Consider the following 11,184-nt stretch of genomic DNA (forward strand, 5'->3'; position numbering starts at 1 on the left):
GCCACCTCTTCTTAATATCTTCTGCTTCTGTTAGGTCCATACCATTTCTGTCCGTTATTGAGCCCATCTTTGCATGAAATGTTCCCTTGGTATCTCTAATTTTCTTGAAGAGGTCTCTAGCCTTTCCCATTCTGTTGTTTTCCTCTATTTCTTTGCATTGATCGCTGAGGAAGGCTTTCTTATCTCTCCTTGCTATTCTTTGGAACTCTGCATTCAGATGCTTATATCTTTCCTTTTCTCCTTTGCTTTTTGCTTCTTTTCTTTTCACAGCTATTTGTAAGGCCTCCCCAGACAGCCATTTTGCTTTTTTGCATTTCTTTTCCATGGGGATGGTCTTGATCCCTGTGTCCTGTACAATGTCACGAACCTCCGTCCATAGTTCATCAGGCACTCTATCAATAAATATAAATATGTATCATAACACACATACTTTTCCTTATCTGACCAAAGAAAGTACTCACCAATATTATTTTGGAGAAACAATAATTATTTGGAGAAAGTCATTGAAGAGTAATAGATCAATGGTATTCACACTACTTTACAACCTCTTTTATGCATTTTTATTTATAATCCATACACTGACCTCTTTCAGACCAGACATTTTCATTAACACACAAGCAGCAGGTCACGGTGCCTCAGTCTTGTTTTGCTCCGTTCTTAAATTCACAAGGAGGCCTGTGAGTTTGCAGCATGTTCTTCCACACGTAGGCAGCCTAGCACGTCAGAGTTGCCAATTCATCCCTTTTCATCAGGATCATTAAAAAGAATGTTTTCTCCAATATTTTCCATTAATCCCATTCAAGTGCATCATGAGATTTAAAGCGTTAGCACCTGGTCGCCTATGCCGTGAAGTTACAATCAACATTTAAGAGCGGGGAATAGGCAGGCTTCAGTTCAGTTCAGTCACTCAGTCGTGTCCGACTCTTTGTGACCCCATGAATAGCAGCACGCCAGGCCTCCCTGTCCATCACCAACTCCCAGAGTTCACCCAGACTCACGTCCATCAAGTCAGTGATGCTATCCAGCCATCTCATCCTCTGTCGTCCCCTTCTCCTCCTGCCCCCAATCCCTCCCAGCATCAGAGTCTTTTCCAATGAGTCAACTCTTTGCATGAGGTGGCCAAAGTACTGGAGTTTCAGCTTTAGCATCATTCCTTCCAAAGAAATCCCAGGGCTGATCTCCTTCAGAATGGACTGGTTGGATCTCCTTGCAGTCCAAGGGACTCTCAAGAGTCTTCTCCAACACCACGGCAGGCTTAGGGTCCCTCAAAGGAATGTGCAGTTGTAGAAACACTCGGCTCTCCCGTCCCCCAGGTGTGTCCTGCCCCCAGCCCCACCCCATCGCCATCTCTGAGGACTGACTGAGGCCACCAGGGGGCGTGGTCCTTGTTCCACTGAGCCAATGGGAGGGTTGTCCGCGTCTTCAGGAACCTCCATGTAGCACAGTAACAGTCTTCCAGCTGTGAGCAATGCACGTCTTCTCTGCCAGATGTAGCTGGTATTAGACCTGAGAATTATCCAGTGTCACATCCTTGACACCTCTTACACACGTCAGATTGCACTTTGTGTTGGCCACAGGAGGTCTGGCATGACCACTTCCTTTTCGTGTGCCCTCCATTGGACCAAAAGCCCCGGAGCACTTGGAGGAGGTTGCTGGGCTCTGGGCAGACCGTCAGCAGAGGGGCTGAAAGTGCCGGCAGGGCCCTGCTCGTCAAAACCACACTGTCCTCGTTGGCAGCTCTAGTTCTAAGTCAAAGGAATGGCCCCAGGGAGTGAGTCAGACCCACTGGCTGTTGAGGATGGACTCTGGGAAGGGCCTGCCCTTGACACTAGCGGGTGGACCCCTGTGGCCCTAGGGCCAGCGGCTCAGCACCCCCAGAGCTGGGAGACATGGAGTCACATACAGACCGCTGATCTAACGCTGCACTTGAATGAGACCATGGTCTCTCCTCAGCCCTTCTCAGGACACACAGCTCCAGGAGAATGTTCTAGAACACAAAGCATCTGAGCCCACATCCCAGGACCTCCCATGCTGGGGCCAGATAGCACCCTGGGGCCCTGCATGCAGTCAACAGGGATGAACAGCTCTGTGCACTTGCTGGGGGAGGAGACTGGCCTGGCCCACCTTGATGTGACAGACGAGGCTTACAAACAGACCAGGGCGTGTGAGTGTCCAGGGACACAGACATAGCCACACCTCCCAGAAAGGAGTAGAGGACACAGAGCAAGGCCCTGACCGTGCTGGGGTCTACCATGACCATGGCCTCTGCCCCCCAGTGCCCAGAGCGGAGGCCCACTGACCCCAGAGTTCACTCTTGGGCGACGTGATCCTCAGACACATGCAGGCCCTTCACACCTGCCCCTGTGGGGGGTGGGGAGGGGAGGAGGGGTCGCTGTGCCGGCTTCATCCTCCAGGAGGAGGACACGCGGCTCAGGACCCACTGTCGGGGAGGAGCACCCTGCCAGCCCCAGACGTCCAGGGAGCCCCTGTTGGTCCCCCCAAACCCCATCACCTGCAAGGCACAGCTCAGAGCAAGGCCTTCACTGTTTTCCTTCACAAGCGGCAGCTGAGCTCAAACTCAGGCAAGTGCATGACAACCCAGGTCTGGCGACCTGACGAACCCTCCCACACCTGACCCTGACATGACCCTGACCCGTCCCTGAGCTTGAGCCTGACCCTGTATCTGACCCTGACCCTGACCCTGCACCTCGCTCTGACCCTGTACGTGACCTCATCCAACCCTGACCCTGTGTGCGACCCTGCACCTGCCAATCAGGCTCTTCGGTCTGCACACCAGGTCGCCCCCTGGTGGCTCAGTGGAGAATGGTCCTCACACAGTAAACAGCCGCAGGGGTTGCAATTCTCACTCAGAGTGGAAAATGAAGGCTTTGTGTGCAAGTGGCTCAGACGGCGATTCTGACCCCCTCCCAGCAGTTCAGCACAGCTGCCATCTGGTCACATGGGGCAGGATGGACAGGGCCCAGAGAGTGGCCTAGTGGGTGTGGGCACGGAACCAGGACTAGACATCTGTGTCCTCCAGCATTCACACGTCGAGTCCTGGCCCGGTGGGGGTGACAGGAGGGGACTGTGGGGGGAAAGCTCACGAGGGTGGGGCTCCGTGAATGGATCAGTGCCCTGATAAGCACCTGCAGGAGCAAACGTGTCTTGGGGCCACATCCACCCTTGGCTGCCCATGCACCACTCGGTGGCGTCAGCTGTCCTCCCAGGGCAGGAACCTGACCTGCCAAGCCCTCCCTCCAAGCCAGGGCAACGGCATCCATGGTGCACACGTAGGGTGTCTCTGACCTTCAGAAGCAGGGCTGAGACCCCTCAGAGGACAGAAGGAAACAGGCCCCACCTCCCCAGTGCCCCCCACCACCAGCACCACCACAGACAGGCGCCCAGAACCAGAGGGCCTCAGCTGCCAGAACTGTCCAGGCATCAAAACCTTAACAGGCGCCACCGTCCCCAGGTTCCATTTTCTCCCAGTTGTGTTGAGATACAATGAACATGCAGCACTGGATAAGTGTAGGGGGTGCAGCACCGTGATCTGACTGGTATCATGAAATGATTGTCACCATAATCTTAGAGAACATCCATCACGTCTTGTGGGTACACAAAGAGGAAGAAAAATGTAACTTTCCTTGTGATGAGAGCCTTCAGGATTTACTGTCTTAGCAGTTTTCATATTAGGAACAGCAGTGCAGACTGTATTTATCGTGCTGTACCTCACATTCTTAGTATTGGTGTATCCTGTTGTTGGAAGTTCGTGCCTTTGGCCACCTTCATCGCGTTCCCCCTCCTCCCACCCCATGCCTCCCTCTAATTAACCACAAATCTGGTCCCTTTTTCTATGAGTTTGCTTCTTTATTTTTTGAAATGCAGCACCATGTTAGTTCCCGATGCACAGCATAGTGATTTGATGTTTCAAACTGATCAACACGATAAGTCTGGTTACAATATGTCACCATACAAAGAGGCTGCACAATTATTCCTGGATTCCCACACTGTAAGTTTCATCCCCATGACTCTCTTATTTTGCAGCTGGCAGTCCGTACCTCCTTATCTCCCGAACTTATTTCTTAGCCCCATCCCCCGTTCCCTCTGCAAACACGTTTGTTCTCTGTATCTATGACTCTGTTTCTGTCTTGTTATGTTTGTTCATTTCTTTTGATTTTTATATTTCACAACATACAAGTGAAGTCATACAGCATTTTTCTTTTTCTGTTTGACTTACATGTTATCGCAGATTTCAAGATTTCATTCTTTGTTACACTAGAGTAGTATTTCAGTATATATATGCATGACATCCTCTCTGCTGAAGGACACTTCGGCTGCTTCCATGTCTTGGCTATTGTAGATAGTTTTGCAGTGAATGTGGGGGTGCGTGTGTCTTTTTGAATTAGTGTTTCATTTCTTTGGATAATACCCAGGAGTGCACCGTTGGGTTGTGTGCTAGCTGCATGTTGAATTTGTGAGGATACTCCATACTGTTCTCCATAGTGGCTGCACCAGTCTGTGTTCCCACCAGCAGCACACAAGGGCTCCCTTCTCTCTGCATCCTCAAAAGCTTGTTACTTCCTCTCTGATGATGGCCACTGGGACAGGTGCAAGGTGATACCCCACTGTGGTTTTGCTGTGCATTTCTCTGATGATTAGTGATGCTGAGCATCTTTTCATGTGCCCGGTGGCCATCTGTATGTCTTCCTTGGAAGATAGATCCTCTGCCCATTTTTCAACCACGTTAATATACATTTTTTGAGCCATTGTAAATTCACAGCAAAACTGGGTGAAAAATACAGAGAAAATGCCACGTACTCCCGGTTGCCACACACCAGCCCCACCACTATCAGCATCCCCACCAGATGGTCCGTGTGTCACGACTGATGAACCCGCACAAACCATCACCATCACTACGAGTCCACCATTTCCATCAGGGCTCACTCTTGGTGTTGGACAGTCTGTGGATTTAGACAAATATATGACACGTGTCCACCAGGACAGTGACACGCAGAGCGGCCTCACGGTCCTGAGAATCCTCTGTGCTCCCCCTGGTCACTCCTTGTGTCCCCTCAGCCCCTAGCCGCCTCTCATCTTTTTCCTGTCTCTGTAGTTGTGCCCTCTCCAGCATGTCCTACAACTGGAATCACACACAATGCGGACTTTTCAGGTCTGTTGGTGTTCAATTGCTCAGTCATGTCCAACTCTTAGAGACCCCACGGACTGCAGCACGCCAGGCCTCCCTGTCCTTCAGCATTTCCCAGAGCTTGCTCAAACTCATGTCCACTGAGTCGGTGATGCCATCCAACCATCTCGTCCTCTGTCGGCCCCTTCTCCTTCCGCCTTCAATCTTTCCCAGCATCAGGGTCTTTTCTAATGAGTTGGCTCTTCACATCAGGTGGCCAGAGTACTGGAGCTTCAGCTTCAGCATCAGTCCTTCCAATGAATATTCAGGACTGATTTCCTTTAGGATGGACTAGTTTGATCTCCTCACAGTCCAAGGGACTCTCTCAAGAGTCTTCTCCAACACCACAGTTCAAAATAATCAATTCTTCCATGCTCAGCTTTCTTTATGGTCCAACTCTCACATCTATACATGACTACTGGAAAAATCATAACTTTCACTAGATGGACCTTTGTTGGCAAAGTAATCCCTCTGCTTTTTAATATGCTGTCTAGGTTAGTCATAGCTTTTCTTTCAAGGAACAAGGGTCTTTTAATTTCAAGGCTGTAGCCACCATCTGCAGTGATTTTGGAGCCCCCAAAAATAAAGTCTGTCACTGTTTCCCTTGTTTCCCCATCTATTTGCTATGAAGTGATGGGACCGGATGCCATGATCTTCGTTTTTTGAATGTTGAGTTTTAAACCAGCTTTTTCACTCTCGTCTTTCACTTTCATCAAGAGGCTCTTTAGTTCTTCTTCACTTTCTGCCATAAGGATGGTGTCATCTACACATCTGAGGTTATTGATATTTCCCCTGGCAACCTTGATTTCAGTTTGTACTTCATCCAGCCCGGCATTTCTCTTAATGTATTCTGCATTTAAGTTAAATAAGCAGGGTGACAATATACACCCTTGCTGTACTCCTTTCCTGACTTTTGAACCAGACTGTTATTCCATGCCCAGTTCTAACTGTTGCTTCTTAACCTGCATACAGGTTTCTCAGGAGGCAGGTCAGGTGTCGTGGTATTCCCATCTCTTGAAGAATTTTCCACTTTGTTGTGATCCACAGTCAAAGACTTTGGCGTAGTCAATGAACCAGATGTTCTGGAATTCTCTTGCTTTCTCTATGATCCAACAGATGTTGTCAGTTTGATCTCTGGTTCCTCTTCCTTTTCTAAATCCACCTTGAACATATAGAAGTTCTCGGTTCACATACTGTTGAAACCTAGCTTGGAGAATTTTGAGCATTACTTTGCTAGCATGTGAAATAAGTGCAATTGTGAGGTAGTATGAACATTCTTTGACATTGCCCTTTTTGGGGATTGGAATGAAAACACATTTTCCAGTACTGGAGTTTTCCAAATTTGCTGACATATTGAGTGCAGCACTTTAACAGCATCATCTTTTAGGATTTGAAATAGCTCAGGTGGAATTCCATCACAGATTTTTTTTAACTGTCAGCAAACACTCATGTAAACTGTCACTAGATCCTCATGGGCCCTCAGGAGCATGTGCACCCAATTCTAATTACGGAGGCTTCTCCCAGACCCCCTTCATTGGGAAAAGCAGCCCCTTCCCCCGCCCTGCCCAGAGGTCTCCACAGCTCTAACTGTGCATGTGTCCGGCAGGACCCCAGCGCCATGCCCAGGCCCACCTCCCAGGATCTGGCCGGCTACTGGGACATGCTGCAGCTGTCCGTTCAGGATGTCAGCATGAAGTTCGATGAGTTGCACCAGCTGAAGCTCACCGACTGGAAAGTGGTCGAATCTCCGGAGAGGAAGGTAAGCCCCTGCTGCATCCCCACACTGAGCCCACCGCCCCCATCCCTGCCCACAATCCCTGCACGTGCTCCAAGTACCACGTTACCATGCGTGTCTCAGTCTGCAGTTAACAGGACAGGATCTGATATCACACCTAAACCCATGTCTGCACAACCAGACTGGTGCTAGAGTCATCAGCACGTATAGTAAGTCCCTTTCTTGCTGACAATTCCGAGAAGACACCAATAGAACCCACATGTGAATTCGCAGTCACGTTTCCTGTCGGGCCCGTCCTCTGAATTATTACCATCACCACCACCCTCTGTGTGGACTGCACTGTGGTGGTTCCCACAGGCTTCAGGTTGCTTACAGTGATGCTTGGGGAGATGAGAAACACTGTAAACTTCACTGAACACTTAAAGAATGTACACTTCCTATAGAGCTCGCCCTGAGATAGGCTGAAAATGCCCATTAAGTTTGACCTGTGATTTCAGCTCTTCCCTTTAGGTATCATGTTCTCTAGGGCTGAGAAATAAGTGTGAATTAGCTATAAAGACATTGACTTCCTGACGCACCTTAGAGAAGTTCTCCAGAATCATAATCTGATTTTCTTAGACAGACATTATCAATCAAAATAAAGACAATTGATCCGAGATACTTTGGGACAGGGGAGTAGCTGAGGGTTGTACATCTAGATAATTAGCACGCAGACCATCATCATCCTTTTTCCCTAAAACATGCCCCCCGTGGTCCAAGTTGGAGACCATCGCTCGATCGCAGGTGCTGACAAAGCCCTTGTCACCGCAGACAGGGGGGCGGAGGGGCGTGCAAACGACCAGGTTGTGTGTGAGCAAGTCCAAGAGGTCTATGGTTTGGTCGTGAATGAAGGTGATCATAAATAATGATTCCCAGTGAAAAAGTTATTCTAGGAAACCACTAAAAATCCAACATTTAAACTAGTCTGAAGATACGTAAAAGCCCTTCCCATTTTCCATTCTTCTGTACCTGACCACTAATATCACCCTCTACCCAGCTCTACATAGCGGGTAGTCCTCAGAGTGAACACGGTGTCCTGCTGAGGGCGCTGCACCCTGTCCGGGAGGCGAGCAGCCCTGGAACACAGCCCCAGCTCCGCGTCGTGCCCCTGGGGCCAAGGTCCTCGCAGATCTGCGGGGCCACCACCCCGCCACCCCCCCTACCCCAGGACGGCTGTGAGCCTGTGTGGGTGGAGATTCCCACAAGGGCTGGTTTCACTGCTGCCTGTTTCAGAGGCCCCGCAGGCGTGCAAAGAGACAAGTACAGTCCCGCACTCAGGGCAAGAGTTACATTCTGAAATAGCTGGAAGTCTTGGCAAAGTAATTACCCCTACTGACCCCTGCCATCAAGTCAGGAAGGACATTGCTTCTGGCCCTAAGAACAAAGTTCCGAACACCGAAGTTTATCTTCTTGCCAAAAACAGTAGGACAGACTTTGGGTTCTGCCGTGTGTCCACTGAACCCGCCATGGTGGCCAGGCCTGGGCACCCTGGTGCCTTCGGGTCCTTTTGGAGGCTGAAAGGGAAAGGATAGATGAAGGTTTCCCCCAGCAGCTGGGCACGTGCTCAGAAAAGGCCACGCCCCTTTCCAGCAAGGACTCGGTGTGACCCTCCCTCCCGCCTGGGCAGGTCTGGTGTCTGATCCCGGCCCAGCAGACAGAGGGCACAAGGCGGGACGCAGGCCTCTTCCGTTCCCCGGGGCACTTGCCAGCTCCCCATGTTCCTTTGCTGCGGAATCGGGCAGTCTCTCTCTTTCTGGAAAAGGCATGCTCGGATCTTGGGGTTGTGGTTGGAGAACACAAGCTGAGAGTCAGAGCCAGTTATTCACATCCGATTCCCATGCAAGTGAAAAGCCGTAGGTAGTTAATGTCGAGGGGTCTGAGGCCCATGGCAGAGGATTAGAGGTAGTTTCCATGTCCTCGGACCTTGCAGTCTGTTGAATAGATTAGCGTCTCAAGCTGTCAAGGAGGCGTCGTGCAGGCTCCCGTGAAGGTGAGCGGGTGTGGGTTTGTGAGGGAGCGTTTACCAAGCAGCAGGGGCAGAACGGTGCCACGACCAAGACCGAGGCCCAGGTTCACGTGCCCAGAGGCTTCCTGCCCGGAGAACCGGACAGCACCGGGGGGTGGGCGGGGGCGGGCGGTGGGGAGGGCCAGGCTCTCTGACCCCAACTCTTGACTTGTGATGCTTTTCAGGAAGAAAGAAAGGTCCCCCCTCCAATACCAAAGAAGCCCCCCAGAGGGAAACTCCCCATCACCAGAGAGAAGTCTCTGGACCTGCCGGACAGACAGCGGCAGGAGGCGCGGAGGCGGCTGGCTGCGGCGAAGAGGGCGGCGTCCTTCCGCCAGAGCTCAGCCAGCGAGCGGGCCGACAGCATCGAGATCTACATCCCCGAGGCCCAGACGCGGCTCTAGGGCGGGGCCGAGCCCCGCCCCGCGGAGCCTTAGCCGCGCCGAGCGCCACCCCCTCGTCACTCCCGTCTCATTCCTCCAGCGAGTCCGCCCCGCCGTCATGTTTGTGCCATAAACACCCTGGAGCGCCCGGACGTCCGAGCTCACGGCCACAGCGACTTCTCCCAGACAGCCCGGATGCCCACCCCCGGGGCCGGAGCGGCGTGGGGACCCCTGACGCACCCCTCTGTTCCCAGAGGGGGTCGAGGAAACCGCTCGAGATGGAACCCAGTTCACACTTTGTTATTTATATTTTTATAAAATCGTGTGATATTAGAGGCGAGAATAACAAACAACTGTGAAAGGGTGTGTCTCAGCACTCTCAAGGCATTAGATACCCCAAGAGAAGGTGCTACAGCTTGAGTGCAGGAAAGGAAGACCCCCACCCCGCGGCCTGGGGTCCCTGTGCCCTGAACCCGGCGACCCTTCACATGGTTCCTGTGCCAAGTCCATGGTGATGAGGAGTCGTCTCTGCAGCCACCAAGCTCCCCGCCTCGCGCTTCTCTGGAAACCTGGGGTGGAAGCCCACGTCTGCCCCCCCAAACTCAGCACAGCATCTCCGCGGCCAGAAGTCAGCTGAATGTCCGTCCACACAGGGAGAGACAGACGGAAACAGAGAGTCTTAAGAGAGGTCGACTCTTCTGTAGCAGGGGTACAAAGAGAACACAGTTGTCCTTAATCAGATAAAAGAGTCGTTTATTTTTTATCCCTTTGTAACTTAAACTATCACCCACGGTTCTGTCTTTAAGTTTCACCCTTTATGCTCCATGTGATTTTTTTTATAGATGTATATATATTCTCAGATGCTCTATCAGTTGACTTTCCAGGGTATCCTTTAAAAAAAACAAAACAAAACAAAAAAAGTTTGCTTGTTTAAAATGACAGTTGTGATGCTGTAAAAAGTTTAAGAAATATGAATGTGTGTGGTAAGTATATCTCAGTTTAAATGGTAAAGAAGAAATGTGGTTTACATTGTATTTTTCCAGAATTCTTTTGTTCTATGCAGTACAGCTGAAGTCCAGAATATATTTCTTGCCTGTTTTTGACATGACAAAAAAAAAAAAAGGTCACATTGTGCTTTCCAGCTGTGGACTTTCAGAAAAGTAATTTATTTCCGTGAGTCTGATTGGCAAGGAGAAAAATAGGAAGGTCTCTAATGGAAGGTTTTCCATTCATCTCGTTAAATTTAGATGCCGGGACCATTGTTCCACCTGGATGGTTGTGTGTCTGTTGAGACACCACCTCAGAGGAAGCGCCCATGGACTTACCCACTAGACCCCAGACTAGAGTCCTCGCTGTGACTCCAGGTAAAAGCAGGGGCCACGGCGTTTCCGCGGGACGCCGTGTGCCCCGCAGCCCTGGGAGTGCGGGCCCCCAGCCCAGCAGCACAGACCCCCCTCCATAGCACTTTGTTTTCCTGTTTGACTCGCACTTTAAGACGCACCGCCCTCCACGCCTCTGGCGTGAGAGCCCCGGTGACGTCCTTGCACAGGCAGGCGCCTGCCGCCCGCCGCGTTTCTTTTCCTCATAGTCCACATTCCACGAAGCGTGGGGTTCGTAAGCGTGAGAGCCCCAGTGGCGTCCTTGCACAGGCAGGCGCCTGCCGCCCGCCGCGTTTCTTTTCCTCATAGTCCACATTCCACGAAGCGTGGGGTTCGTAGGAGCGCAGGTGATAGCAAAGCATGTTTAGCTTCACAGTTTTACTTTTTTAAAGCTGAGTAGTTAAGAAGTCCCTGTAAGAACAAAACCCTGTAAATGGAACCTCATATCTGGTATATAT

General features: G+C 50.9%; 1 protein-coding gene across 1 annotated transcript in view; it reads left to right on the forward strand.

The window, feature by feature from the left end:
- Positions 1-10,486, forward strand: part of DLGAP2 (DLG associated protein 2) — a 603,057-nt gene extending 592,571 nt beyond the window's left edge. The window contains 2 exon segments of the mRNA XM_024986325.2: positions 6,792-6,944; positions 9,150-10,486. Coding sequence (XP_024842093.1) covers positions 6,792-6,944; positions 9,150-9,368 — 372 coding nt within the window. The 3' untranslated portion in view covers positions 9,369-10,486.
- The last annotated feature ends 698 nt before the right edge of the window (positions 10,487-11,184 follow it).

This window comes from Bos taurus, chromosome 27 (genome assembly GCF_002263795.3).
Source record: "Bos taurus isolate L1 Dominette 01449 registration number 42190680 breed Hereford chromosome 27, ARS-UCD2.0, whole genome shotgun sequence".
Lineage (NCBI taxonomy): Eukaryota > Metazoa > Chordata > Mammalia > Artiodactyla > Bovidae > Bos > Bos taurus.